The 15,096-nt window shown below is 43.1% G+C and overlaps 1 protein-coding gene across 6 annotated transcripts in view; it reads right to left on the reverse strand.

Annotated features, from left to right (window-relative positions):
- PHF20 (PHD finger protein 20) overlaps positions 1–15,096 on the reverse strand; it is a 145,946-nt gene that overhangs the window by 28,567 nt on the left and 102,283 nt on the right. For all 6 annotated transcript variants that reach the window (XM_081832837.1, XM_031017692.2, XM_006746877.3 and 3 more), the window contains one exon: positions 484–582. In XM_081832837.1, the coding sequence (XP_081688963.1) occupies positions 484–582 (99 nt within the window). The remainder of the gene's footprint in view (positions 1–483; positions 583–15,096) is intronic.

The following is a 15,096-nucleotide window of genomic DNA, read 5'->3' on the forward strand; positions in this document are numbered from 1 at the left end:
TGGGATCGAGCCCCGCATCGGGCTCCCTGCTCAGCGGGAAGCCTGCTTCTCCCTCTCCTACTCCCACTGCTTCTGTTCCCTCTCTCGCTGTGTCTCTCTCTGTCAAATAAATAAATAAAATCTTTAAAAATAAATAAATTAAATAAATCTTAAAAAAAAAAAAGAGTTGTGTGTGCAAACAAATACAATCATTCACCTGCATATCCTCTCTTATTATAATGCTTTCACATGCACTACCCTATGACAGGGCACACTGGCCAATGCAGAAAGAAAGATCTTCCTAAATGCCAATGTGGCCTTGTAACACCCAGGATGAACAGACTCCTCCCCTGCCAAGGTCCATGCCAGGCTGAGCCCACAAGCTCCCTTAAAGGCCTGCTGGCCCCTCCTCTCCTCAGTGCAAGTTCAGAGGCCAGGAGACAAAGCAACCCCTCCCCAACCCATGGTAGGAAACCCAAGTGAAACACCCCAGGGGAAAATTACCAGGTTTGGTTTTCTTTTTCTTTTTCTTTTTTTTCTTTGGCTTCACTCTCACAAACTCTTTGAATTTCTTCTCTTTATTCTTTTCCTTATCTTTTGCAGCTGGAATTAAAAATAAGTGTAAGTCTTGACTTTCTAACATCTTGTTTCCATCACTAAGATGTTCATTCTCAAGTATGTTCAATGTGAAAAACTAAAATGGGCAAAGGAACAGAGTTCTGGATCTGGTTCTGCCTACGAGGTTACCTTCTATCCTCCTCAAGGTTCTGGAACCCCTTCTCCATCATCTAGCCTTTAGACCAACGATGGTGGGCAAACTCTGGCCCATTGCCTGTTATTTTGTTTTATTGAAACACACCATGCTCATTCGTTATATATTGATGATGGCTGCTTTCATGCTTCAACAGCAGAGTTGAGGAGTGAAGATGGAGACTTTATGGCCCTCAAAGCTGAAAATATTTGTCTGGCCCTCTACAGATTAAGTTTGCCAACCCTACTTAGATCACTCCTCACTGGCTACATACTACAATCACCGGGTGAGATTTTTAAAAAGTGAGTGCCCAGGTCCCACCCATAGAGATGCTGATTTATGTGGCTTATGGTGTGACCTGCATGTCAAGATGTTGTTTCTTTTTTTTTATAATTGAAGTACAATTCACATAACATAAAATTACCCATTTAAAAATGAACAATACACACCTTCCAAATACCACAGCTTCATTCTCTGCTACTCTTCACAGCAAACTCAAGTCATCAACAAACCCTGTCCAAACTTCTCACTTCAGTTTTTCCTAATTCCATTCTAAAAATCTTCCCACCTACCACTCTGAGACTGTTTTCAGTTTTCAAAGTTAACAACAGCCTTACCATTGCAAAAATCCAGTTGTTTTGCTTATCAAATGTGTCCATAGCATTTCATATAATTGATCAAGCCTTACTCTGTAGATGTCAAGAAGGGTTTAAGCACACATATCCTAGGACCTAACCACTCTACTCCTAGATATTTACTCAAGAGAAGGGATACCGTGTCCACACAGAGACATGTACATGAACGTCCACTGAAGCTGTAATTGTAATCACACAAAGTAAAAAATGCCCAAATGTCCATCAGCAAGTGAATGAATCACTTGTGGTGTGTTCACACAATGGAATACTTTTCAGCAATAAAAGCATGAAGTATTAGTATGTGCAGCAACCTAAGTGAATCTCAAGATAAGTATGCTAAGTGAAAGGAGCCAGATAAAATCTAGTATCTGCATGATTCCATTTGTATAAAATTCTAGATGAAAAGTAGTCTATGTCAGCGCCCAAGGGGCGCCTGGGCAGCTCAGTTGGTTGGGCGACTGGCTTCAGCTCAGGTCATAATCCCAGAGTCCTGGGATCGAGCCCCACATTGGGCTCCTTGCTCAGTGGGGAGCCTGCTTCTCCCTTTCCCTCTGCCTGCTATTCCACCTGCTTGTGCTCTCTCTGTCAAATAAATAAATAAAATCTTAAAAAAAATAAATTAAAATTAAAATTAAAAAACAGTGCCCGATGAGAGGAAGGGAGGAGTAGAAAGGAGGAATTAAAAAGAGGCATAGGGAAAGTCTGGGAGGCAAAAGATGTGTTTACTATCTTGACTGGGTTGCTCTTCAAATTATACAATTTAAATACAGGGAGTTCTCTGCACAATTAAGCTTCAATAAAGCTGCAAAAAAAAAAAAAAAATCCAGTGGTATGTAGTACATTCACCATGTTGTGCAACCAGCTCTACCCAGCTGCAAAACATTCCCATCACTCCTAAGGAAAATTCTTTACCACTAAGCAGTTTCTCCCCAGGCCCTCAACCCCTGGTGAGCACCATTCCGCATCTGTGGCTACAGATGTATCTACTCCGGACATTTCATATAAATGCAATCACACAATATGTGACCTCCTATGTCTGGCTTCTTTCACTTAGCATGTTTCCAAGGGCATCAAAAACACTCTCCAAGTGATTCTGATGTGGAATCAAGATGATCACAAAGCAGTTATGGGGTAAGGTAAACAATCAGATTCAACTGATTTTAACTAAGCACTTGTGTGCAAAGAAACCACAAACATCTCATTTAATCCTAACAACAACCTGTGTATATCATTTTCATTTTTCATTTTACAGATTTTACAGAAGTAAAGCTCGGTGAGGTGAAGGACCTGCCTGACATCAAACAGATATCTGAAAACAGGTTCATCTGGCTCTTCATCACCATGTCAACACCGCAGCCCAGGCCCCTCTCCCAAATGGGCATCCAGGAACCATCAGAGAGGATAGTGGGCTGCCCTCCTAGCCGGCAAGTCTGGGCTCTACAGACAGAAGTTAATCAACTGGCTAAAGAACACAGGATTTAAGGGTCTCTAAGTTCCCTCCCAGTTAAAGTACTCCACAACTAAGAACAAAGTTCAACGAACAAGAACTCTAGAAAATACCTTAGTCTAATTTACAAAAATACTCAATTTAAGATCAAGAAACCAACGTCCAAAGAAGTAAGTTGACCTGCCAAGGTCATACAGTTGATTAGCAAAACACAGTCAAATGCCTCCTGAATCTTACAAAAGCTATCAACAATACCTACTTTCCTCTGATCCTGAGAACAGTTTTCCTCGGATATAAAAACACAACTCATGGGGCGCCTGGGTGGCTCAGTCGATTAAGCGTCCAACTCTTGATTTTGTGGTCATGGAATCAAGCCCCAAGTTGGGCTCCACTCTCAGCGCCTAGTCGGCTTGAGGATTTTCTCTCCCTCCCACTCTGCCCTCCCCCCGCTCTCGTGCTGGCTCCTTACACACATTAGAAAGGAAGAAATAAAACTATCTTTGTTTGCAGAGACAGGACTGTCGATGTAGAAAATCCCAAAGAATTGGCCAAAAACAAACGAACAAAAAACCTGCTGGAAATAGTGATTATAGCAAGGTTGCAAAGAAACAAGGTTAATATACAAAAGTCCACTACTTTCCTATATATTAGCAATGAACAATTGGAATTTGAAATCAATAAATAGCAAGGAGGCCTGCATGTCTCCACTGGAACTGAAATTAGAATTCGGTTGAGGGAGAGATGATGTGGCTAGAAGCAGATCATGTAGGGCCCTGTAAGGAAGTTGGCCTTTACTACGAGTGACTTAGGAGGCCACTGGAAGCATCTGAGTAAAGGAATAATAGAAGTTGATATATTTTCCCGCATCAGGCTCCTTGCTCAGCAGGGAGCCCCGCTTCTGCCTCTGCTTGCCACTCCCTCTGCTTGTGCTCTCTCTCGCTCACTCGCTCTCTCTTGCTCTCTGACAAACAAAAAATAAATACTTTTTTTTAAATCTCTCTAAAAAAAAGTAGTTGATATATCGTCACACACAAACATATAGAAACTGCTGCCCAATCCAGTTTTTGATTTGTAAACTCAGGTTTTAATGACCTGCAAATTAAAGTAACTATATATATCCATTAGTTTACCAAAAGGCTAACAGCATTAACCCAATCAGTAGAAGTGGCTGAAGAAGAGAGATCACCTTGGTCCTGGATCCTTGAGAGGTCAAGATGTAGGGTATAAACTGCCAAGTACCAGGGCATACCCAGTTATCATCTAAGTATGGGAGGTTTTTTTGGTCTTTTTTCATTTTACATTTTATTTTATTTTTTAAGATTTTATTTATTTATTTGACAGAGAGAGACACAGCGAAAGAGGGAACACAAGTAGGGGAAGTGGGAGAGGGAGAAGCAGGCTCCCCGCTGAGCAGGGAGCCTGATGCGGGGCTCGATCCCAGGACCCTGGGATCATGACCTGAGCCAAAGGCAAACACTTAACAACTGAGCCACCCAGGCACCCCTGATTTTACATTTTATAAAACAGCATCACATCCTTTACAGAACCCAAAAGGCAATAAAAGAAGAATGGGGCGGTCCATTCCATACAAGGGATTCCTGAAGTCCCCACATTATTCAAAGTCACATAATTCATAACGAACATTCCCATAAAATGAAGACATAATGAACACTTTCATTGGCCTACTAGCTTTGAAATCACATGGCTAATGAATTTTCTCAGTTTCTTAGGATTTGCATTAATTCAAATTTTGCACATAAGACTTTTTATATCATACAACTTCAAACTGATAATTTTGCATAAAATGCAGCTATACCTTAGTATTATTACCACTCAACAGAGGAGGAAGTGAAATTCAGAGAAGCTGCAAGATCATGTAGATTGCTAAACGGAAAAGGAGAACTCAGACCTCTGAGGACTTGGGCCCTGTGCACGGTCCCTGAAATGGGAAACAGGGCATGGATCTGCTTTGCAGTTCAACACCACCACCACCTGGTTTCCTGGCTCTGCAGGTTTCTTTTCTCACCTTGCGCCTGCTGGGTATAGGAGATACCTATCTCCCAGAATCTTTTCTACCCCTCCTTTACTGGGCAGCGTGTAAGGGCTTTGAACAGGATTGACTCCACACTCAGTTAAATCAGTAAGAGTAATCCCATAGCCCTGGTCACAATTTTAGGCTTAGATAATCTGAGCCTGGCCAACTTCCTAAGGCAGGGATGAGAATGGACTGATCTGACCCACATGTGGGATTCTGGTCCAACATTTATAAAAAGGATATGTTTTTACTCTCTTGTTAGATTTGACTGAAGCAGTATGGAATCTTAAATGATACTGGCTACCACCCTATGACCACAAGGTATCCAGCCTGAAAACAGCACTGAGAGGCAAGATGGTAAGACAGTCCTGGAGCCGTACCTCCCCTGGACTGCCCCATTATGTGAACCAACACACCCTCTTGATTGTAGAGTCAATTCAAATAGGAGTTCCTGTTACTTGTAACTAAAAGTTTCCCAAGTCTTGCAGCTGGTCTGAAATATGGTCACCTTAAGCTTTAAAGAGTTCCCTTCAAAGGCTTCAATTAGAGGAGTAAACAATGAAGATAAAAAGAAGAGCTATTCTACGAAGTTGTTCTATAGAGGCCTATGAATGCAGAGGGAAGAGAGAAAATCTCCAGAGTCTCACCCTGGCTTCTGGCTGTAAACTGTGTAGTCACATGTAGCCTGAGGTGGCAAAGCTCACAAGGACAAATGTCCAGCAGTGACTAAGTTAATGCAGGTGATTCCCTGAGGTACAGAGGCAGACATGCTGACAACAGGCAGAACTCATTCGGACTACCCATGTACACAGGAAGTCTCCTTCTGGGAAGCACTCCTTACTCCCTACTCCAGGACCCAGGGGCAGGGCATCCTTCCCTGGAATCCTAAAAAAAAAACAGAAACAGAGCCTAGAGTGAGGGGGTAGGCTCTGCAACTAGATTCAGATCGTGGCTCCACCACCTGCTAGATGTAGAGATATTGGTTCGAGTTAACCCAACTCTTCTGCATCTCAGTTTCTAATTTATCACTGGGCACAACAGTACCCACCTCATACGGATTGTTTTGGGAATTAAACAAGATAATACAAGGAAAGAACTTGGAACAGCGCCTAGCACATGCCAAGTTCTCAAATGTTAGCTTTTGCTATCTTGCTTGCAATACCCTCTCCATGGATGGTGAGACTGGTCTGCTGTCAGCTCTCTCTTTGGACAGCCTGACCAATTGTTCCATGACCCACACAATATGAGCCTGACTGCACAGCTTCTTCCAGATTGCCCAAGCTTGGCTGCACAAAGAGCAATTTCCTGCCAAAGCGATGGATCAGAGAGCAGCTTGTCACCTGAAGAGGGTGAGGCTTTTCTAGGATGGCCACTTGTCTCCTCAGGCTGTAGGTGCCCATTAGAAGTACCAGAGCCCTGGGGCGCGTGGGTGGCTCAGTCAGTACGTGACTGCCTTCAGCTCAGGTCATGATCTCAGGGTCCTGGGATCGAGCCCCACATCGGGCTCCCTGCTCTGCGGGGAGCCTGCTTCTCCCTCTCCCACTCCCCCTGCTTGTGTTCCCTCTCTCGCTGTCTCTCTCTCTCTGCCAAATAAATAAATAAAATATTAAAAAAAAAAAAAGGTACCAGAGCACTTCTTTCTCCCTCTGTACAGCCTGCTCCCTATTTCTCCACCAGACCATCACCGACTTATGAGAGCAGAAGGACATTAGACCGCTGCTTCCAGGAGGGAAAGGCACAGAATAACATCACCATCATCTACGGGAGAACTGCCTATACACCACAGAGCACAGCCACATGGCTGGGACAAGCAGCAACCAGAGCATGCTCTGATCTGCATGAAGGGACAGCAAGCAGCTCAAGGGCAGAGTAGAAGTGGGCATGCTCTTGGAGGGATTCTCACTGCCTACCAGAGGAGGTGATACTCGTGGCTTAACACTACCATTTCACCATGCCTACCTTCCCAGCCTCTTCTCCCAGCAGTTCCCCAACCCCCCATGGATCCCACCCAAACACCAGCCCACAGGGCCCTCCAACAAACCCCTCTCTCAAGCCCTGCATTTTTTTTGCCTTAGTTCACATGGCAGAGAGTGTTATGCATTCTCCAATACCCAATTCTCCACTTAAAAGAGAATATTTTCCAGCTTCTCCTGAGCAAGGTGGGGCCAGGGACATACGTTCTGGCCTATGGGCTATGAACAGAAGTGATCCGTGGCACTTCTGGGTGATACCCTTAAAAGAAAGAGCTGAAAGGCAAGGTGGTAAGCAATCCTGGACCACACAGAGGAAAGCAACACCTAAGCATAATGCAACAATGAGCTAGCCTTGGACAACTTCATGGATCCACAACAGAGCCACTGTGGGGAGCTTGCAGTTTGACCTGAGAGGGAAATAAACCTCTGCCTTGCTGAAGCAGGGCACTTTGGTTCTCTCTTTTAGGCACTGTCATCTAAGTAACCTCGTATTGCCCTCTTTCCTTTAAGGGGAGAGAGAGCATGTCCCTGTAAGAAGGCCAATCTAGTGCCACAAGGTGTAGATGGCAACAAAGAAGGGTCGAGTCCACTCCAGTGCCCCAAGACTCATTTGGGCCTAAAGTCGAGGGTTACCCAGAGTGAGAATATGAACCAAATGGATGTGACAATAGGTAATAAGCACAGGTGAGGCTCCCTTTGATTCTAGAATATTCTTTCTGGGACAAACTGCTACTGAGGACTGAACTCACCTACGCAGAAACAAACCCTGAACTTGCCACTGGAAGAGAATTTATAAAATGGATTCTGGTATTCCAAGAAACCTCATTTGGAAAAGCAAATTCACTCATGTGACAAAAGGCCTGGCTGAGGGAAGGGGAAACATCTGAAGGCCAGAGTCAGCAGGGGCACCTTGGGGACAAAGGATCATAGCCATTTATTCTCCTCAATGCCTCAGAACCTCCGCTCTGCTTGGTCCCAGCATGGGTATGACTTTCCTATTCCCTGGCCTTGGTTCAACCCCTCTACCCTTACATTTTAAGGCTTAACTCAAATGGCACCTGTCCTCTCAACATTCACCCCTGCTCTACAGGCAAAATCTGAATCTCTGTTTCCACAGCACATTATATGTTCTTAATGTAGAATTTAGCCCTTTTTACTGTATCTGATTATGGGCTTTTCTCCTCACATGAAACAGCCTTGTCTCATTCATACCTGATCCTACATCATGACTTTAGAAATGAGGATATCAGGGGCGCCTGGGTGGCTCAGATGGTTAAGCGTCTGCCTTCTGCTCAGGTCATGATCCCAGGGTCCTGGGATCGAGTCCCACATTGGGGAGCCTGCTTCTCCCTCTGACCCTCTCCCCTCTCATGCTATTTCTCTCTTGCTCGCTCTCTAAAAAATAAATAAAATCTTTAAAAAAAAAAAAAAAGAAATGAGGATATCAGATTCGTGAAGGGCTCAGATCACAAGTGAACAGTAGCAGGACTGCTACTAAGACTCAGTCTGTGGACTCCCAGATCAGAACTGCTTCTCCTGCTCAACCTAACCAGCAGGGAAATTGAAAGAATCAAAAAATAATCTGCAGAACGTTTTCTGAGCCTCATGGAACAGAAGCACCAGGAATCTCTGAGAACTCCATTAGATCTCAAGGTCCCATATGCCATAATCAGAGCACTCAGCATAAAGGGAGTACTTTTTTACAATAATTATCCGTAAGCACCACGAGTTCTGTAATAATCTGTTTTACACTTAAGCATAATGTCAAGTTCACAAAGCCTGTGAACTAGGACACAGGTTGCCTGGTGTCAGAGCCTCACCTTGGAACATCTCCCCACCTGAACCCACCCCCCATCTGAAATTCCACCCCTAAGGATAAAGGCTTTCTTGGAAGCCTGAGCAAAACCTAGATACGTTGAGAAGAGGTGAGCTATTAAGTTGGTTTTATTCTTTCAAATCTTGAGAAATTTAGTTATCAGATTAGTCAAGTACTCAGCAAAACCATGAGGGAAACAGAGGGAGGCTTTGATGGGAGAAAGTGAGGGGAGATGCCTGGAGCAGGGTGTTCTGGAGGCTTGGGTCTGTGGAATCTTCTAAATACCCTGCTGTGTTTGCTCTCATGGACAGCCTCATAACGAAGGCTGAACGTGTCTACTGACCCCAGGTCGGTGATGACGATGACTGAGGCTCCTGCTAGTTAGTGGCACAGGCAGGACTAGTGGCCAGGGTTTTCATGAACCACAGAAGGCAGCAAGGTAAATGGTCTAGTTTCCTTCAGACTGGTAACTGCTGGCCATCTGCACAATCAGGCACAGGGGAGTTGGGAAATCATCCATGAGGTCTGTGTCCACTTGACATGAGGGCAGGGGTGTGATCCTTCCTGGCAGCACAAAACTGCTCTCCACTGAAGAGTGTATAGGAAAGGAATGACCAGGCTCTACCCCAGACAGTCCGTGAGTGGCCTGTGAGTGTCACCAAATGGATCAGTTTTACAGAGGATCAGCAGGGGAGTAACAAGTTAAAGCAGAAGAATTTAAAAACCCCTTTTGTTCACCCTAAAGCATTTTGTATTGTCCACCCCTGCCAGCCAGGTGAGTATATTCACAGCAGGTCTTGTTATTAAAAAGAAACAGGCAGGCAAAAATTCACCAAGAGACTTCCAAATCATAGGGAAAGGGATTCGTCTGCATTGAGAGAGAGAATAAAATCTCAGGTAGGTATGTTGGTATGAGACCCAAGGGCAGTACACAAAAGTGAAAATCAATCACTCAGGTTTCTTAATTATACCAAAATGGCAACAACTTGCGTTATTGATTTTGTAGCTTGTTAGTAGTCGGCTGAGTTTAGAACTCAGATCTCTAACTGCCTGGGTTAATGATTTCACTGAGACAAAGAGCTACTATTCATTAAGAGTTTACTATAAGCCCGATATTGTGCTAAGCATTTTACATTATATTGCATTTAATGTAACAAAGCTCTGAGGTAGGTAAAACTATTATTTTCATTTCACAGAGGGAAAAATTAAAGTTCAGCAAGTTCTTTGCCCAAAGTCACATAGCAAGCAAGTGGTAAAGGCTGGATTCAAATTCAGGTGGGCTGACTCTGAGCCTGCACATATCACTAACACAAATCAAGACCCTCAAGCATATTTATTCAGGAATCCCTAAACCAAACAAGCAATCCACACATGGCCAGACATCCACCCTGTACTCAGGTGCATTATACTGGGCAAGGTCCCTCCTCAGACAATTACCATGATCAGGGACAGGCAGAATTATGCCCTAGCAGAGGGCAAACACCATGGTGGTCAGGCAAGCATAACCTTCCTCAGTCCCCTTATAGCCTCCTGTCAAGCCTCAGCCTTTGGAATAACATGGTTCGAGAGGCTCTGTGTCATCTGGGATAGGCTGCACCCACGTCCACTTGCTCCCTAGTCCTGCCTGCCCAGATGTCACTCCAGCACTGTATCTATCCAGTGACTACTATTTCTACTGGGTCTTGACACCTCAATTTGATCTCCACTTATCAACACAATTACCAATCCCTAAGCACTAGCTGTGTCCACAGATCTGAGCAGAGCCCAGGGATACTGAAGCAACAACATTAATTCCTCCCCAATAGCAGTTACAATCCAGCTGAAGAGCTCACACCAATGCACCAACTTTAGTCATATATGGCTGAATGAGAAATAAAATCATGGTTAAGTGGAAGAAGGAAATGCACATCCCGCCTAAGGGACCCTAAAATAGGCTCATTAAACAGATTAGCTCACGACTCATCATAAGAACTCAAGTTTATGCAGAAAGGCACAGAGAAGTCAAGAAACCTACAAAAAGTCCAACAGTGATTGCAAGAATCGAATAGGATTCACAACACACATGTCCAGCACTAACATGCTCTGCAAAAGCCATCATTCCATCCTTAAATATTTTTTAGCAGGTGAGTGATATGATCAGGTTAGTATTTTCAAAGATCCCTGACAGCAAAATGACATATTAACCATAGTGGGTAAAGAATGGAGAGAAGAGGGGCGCCTGGGTGGCTCAGTCGGTTAAGCGGCTGCCTTCGGCTCGGGTCATGATCCCAGGGTCCTGGGATCGAGCCCCACGTCCGGCTCCCTGCTCGGTGGAGAGCCTGCTTCTCCCTCTCTCTCTGCCTGCCTCTCTGCTTACTTGTGCTTTCTCTCTCTGTGTCAAATAAATAAATAAAATCTTAAAAAAAAAAAAAAAAAAAAGAATGGAGAGAAGAAAACTGGTTGAGAAAATACTACAACAATCAAGGCAAGAGAGGAAAACCTGGATTAGTGCTGTGGGACAGAGAAAGAAGGGATTCATTTGGGGATAAAACAGATATAAGTAAACAAAAATTAAAAGCTCCTCAATTATCATCATTATTTCAATTGAAAATCTTAATTTTTTCTCAGCATCTTCTTGTAGTTTATTTTCTCACATTCTTACGGCATTTTTAGTATTTTCAAAATATTTGTTTTAAGGGTGCTTGGGTAGCTCAGTTGGTTAAGCGTCTGTCTTCAGCTCAGGTCATGATCTCAGCGTCCTGGGTTCGAGCTCTGCATCGGGTTCCCTGCTCAGAGGGGAACCTGCTTCTCCCTTTCCCTCTGCTTGCTCTCTCTCTTTCTCTCAAATAAATAAAATCTTACTTGTTTTAAGTAGGTTCTTTATTGAGGCCTAAAACATATACAGAAAAGTACACACATAATAAATGTATGATTGATACATTTCACAGTGAACCCATCCATATAACCACCATACGTATCAGAAAACAGAATATTTCCAGGAGCCCAGAAATCTCCCTCCTGACCCCACCAAGTCATTCATCCATCTCCCTTGAAGGGTAACCACTGTCCTACCCTCAAATACCAGAGATTTGTTTTTATCTGGTTTTGAATTTTATATAAAACCATATCAGGGTGCCTGGGTGGCTCAGTCGGTTAAGCGTTTGCCTTCGGCTCAGGTCATGATTCTGGAGTCCTGGGATCGAGTCCCGCATCGGGCTCCTTGCTCAGCGGGGAGCCTGCTTCCCCTCTCCCTCTGCCTACCCCTCTCTCTGCTTGTACTCTCTCTCTGTCAAATAAATAAAATCTTTAACAAAATACATCATATAGGTTATGAGCTTACACTAGCTTCTTTGGCTTAACACTGTGTGAGATGCACCCATGTTGGTGGATATAGCTGTGGCCCACTCACTCACCGCTATGTAGTATTCCACTGGATCAAGACACCACAATTTATTTACTCTATTTACACATTTACAGGCATACCTCCAAGATATTGCAGGTTTGGTACCAGATTACCACAATAAAACAAAGGTCACAATAAAGTGAATCAAATGAATTCTTTGGGTTCCCAGCGCATACAAAAGGTATATTTACACTATACCGTAGTCTATAAAATATGCACTAGCATTATGTATTAAAAAAAAATGTACACACCTAAATAAGAAAATATTGCAAAAAAATGCTAACCATCATTTTTCAGCAAGTCATAATTACTAACTGCAGATCACTGTAACATACAATAATACTGAAAAACTTTGAATAGACATGTAGATCAATGGAAGAGAACAGAAAATCCGGAAAGAATCCCATAACTATATGGTCATTTACTCTTCAACAAAGAAGTAAAGAATATGCAGTGGGAAAAAGATAGTCTCTTCAACAAATGATGCTGAGAAGACTGGACAGCTACATTAAAAAGAATGAAACTGGACCACTTTCTTACACCATACATAAAAATAAACTCAAAATGGATTAAAAACCTAAATGTGAGATGTGCAAACCATAAAAATCCTAGAAGAGAGCACAGGCAGTAATGTCTCTGATATTGACCATAGCAACATTTTTCTAGATATGTCTCCTGAGGAAAGGGAAATAAAAGAAAAATAAACTATTAGGACTACATCAAAATAATAAGCTTCTGCACAGCAAAGAAACCAACAAAACTAAAAGACAACCTACTAAATGGGAGAAGATATCTGCAAATGACCTATCCGAAAAAGGGTTAGTATCCAAAATATAATATAAAGAACTTCTAAAACTCAGGGCCCCTGGATGGCTCAGTCGGTTAAGTGTCTGCCTTGGGTTCAGGTAATGATCCCAGGGTCCTGGGATCGAGCCCCAAGTCGGGCTCCCTGCTCAGCGGGGAGCCTGCTTCTCCTTCTGCCTCTGCCTGCTGCTCCCCCTGCTTGTGTGCACACACTCTCTGTCAAACATATAAATAAAATCTAAAAAAAAAAAAAAAAAAATCTGAGGGCACCTGGGTGGCTCAGTTAGGTATCTGCCTTCAGCTCGGGTCATGATCCCAGGGTCCTGGGATCAAGCCCCACATTGAGCTCCTTGCTCAGCAGGGAGCCTGCTTCTCTCTCTTCCTCTGCCCCTCCCCCTGCTTGTGCTCTTGCACATGTGCACACGCATGCTTTCTCTCTCTCACTCAAATAAAATCTTAAAAAAAATCTGAAGGAAATACAGAAAAAAGTTAACATTTGTTAGTCTGGGCAGAGGATGGATATATGCACACTTGCTATATAATCCCGTGTACTTTTCTATATGTTTAAAATATTCCAGAATTTTAAGAATACTAAAAAACCCAGATATATTTTTATCTATCAGATACTCAATAATTTAAAATTTGATAATAAGAGTGTAAAAAAACTGGTACACATAACTAGTTGGTAGGAGATTACAAACTGGGACAAGGTTTTCAAAAGATGATTTGGCATCATTCCGCAGATGTTTAAATATGCATATACCTTTTGCCAAAGCAAATCACCTCCAGGAATTTATCCCATTGGGTTTATTTGTACACAAGGGCAAATTAACCTTTGGGAGGTTTACTTTAGCACTTGATAGTGTGAAAAAAATTAGCAAAATATAAACTTTTTATAGGAAAAATGTTTAAAATACAGTACACCCATACAATGAAATAATGACAACTGTCAAAATGAGGCAGAGCTAGGGGCGCCAGGGTGGCTCAGTCGGTTGAGGGTCTGACTCATGATTTCAGTTCAGGTCATGATATCATGGATCGTGAGGTTGAGCCCTATATCAGGTTCCACGCTCAGTCAGGCTACATGCTCAGCAGAGTCTGCTTGAGATTCTCCTCTCCCTCTCTCTCTGCTCCTTCCCCATTTGTGCTCTCACTCTCTCTCAAATAAATCTTAAAAAAAAAAAATGAGGTAGAGCAATATATCTACACTGATAGGGAATGATGGCCAAGATATCTTTAATGAAAAAAGCAAGTTGCATATGATACTGTGTAAAATATATTTTCTATTTAGACATGTATGTGTTTGGACATGCACAGAAAATGTCTGAAAAAAGTTTGCTAAACAAAAACAGTCACATCCAGGGCACCTGGGGGGCTCAGTCATTAAGTGTCTGCCTTCGGCTCAGGTCATGATCCCAGGGTCCTGGGATCGAGTCCCACATCGGAGTCCCTGCTCAGCGGGAAGCCTGCTTCTCCCTCTCCCACTCCCCCTGCTTGTGTTCCTGCTCTCGCTATCTTTCTGTCAAATAAATAAATAAAATCTTTAAAAAAAAAAAAATAGTCACATCCACAACAGGGGTGGAAATGCCAAGGAGAGGGAGACCGTTTCCCTCAGTATTCTGTGGTACCGATTTCACAGCAATCATATGTCACTTTTATACTTGAGGGTGGGGAATATAAAAATTACAGATTCTAAACTTAGAGCCACTGAAATGGAATGCCTGGAAAGCAAGGCCCAAAAAGTCTGTATTTTAACAAGTCATCTAGGGGCGCCTGGGTGGCTCAGCTGGTTAAGCATCTGCCTTTGGCAGGGTCCTGGAACTTAACCGACTGAGCCACCCAGGCGCCCTAATAGCCACATTTTAAAATATAAAAAGAGGGCGCCTGGGTGGCTCAGTCGGTTAAGCGTCTGCCTTCGGCTCAGGTCATGATCCCAGGGACCTGGGATCAAGTCCCACATCAGGCTCTATGCTCAGCAGGGAGTCTTCTCCTCCCTCTCATTCTACCTCTGTGCTCTCCCTCTCTCTTAAATAAATAAATTCTTTAAAAAATAAACATTATAAAAATAAAAATAAAATAAAATGTGGCTATTAGAAAAAGTTACATGTGGCTTGCATTATATTTCTAATGAATAATGCATCACATATGACTAAGAAACTCCCACTATATCTTCACAACATGGCTGAGGACTGATCTCTCACAGGGTCAGAGATCACCTTAGTTAACATGGCCTGCCCCACTGTTCTGAAACCTGATTTCACACTTTCTTGGGAA

The sequence above is a fragment of the Leptonychotes weddellii genome, chromosome 10, assembly GCF_054177405.1.
Source record: "Leptonychotes weddellii isolate Sample4059 chromosome 10, ASM5417740v2, whole genome shotgun sequence".
NCBI lineage: Eukaryota > Metazoa > Chordata > Mammalia > Carnivora > Phocidae > Leptonychotes > Leptonychotes weddellii.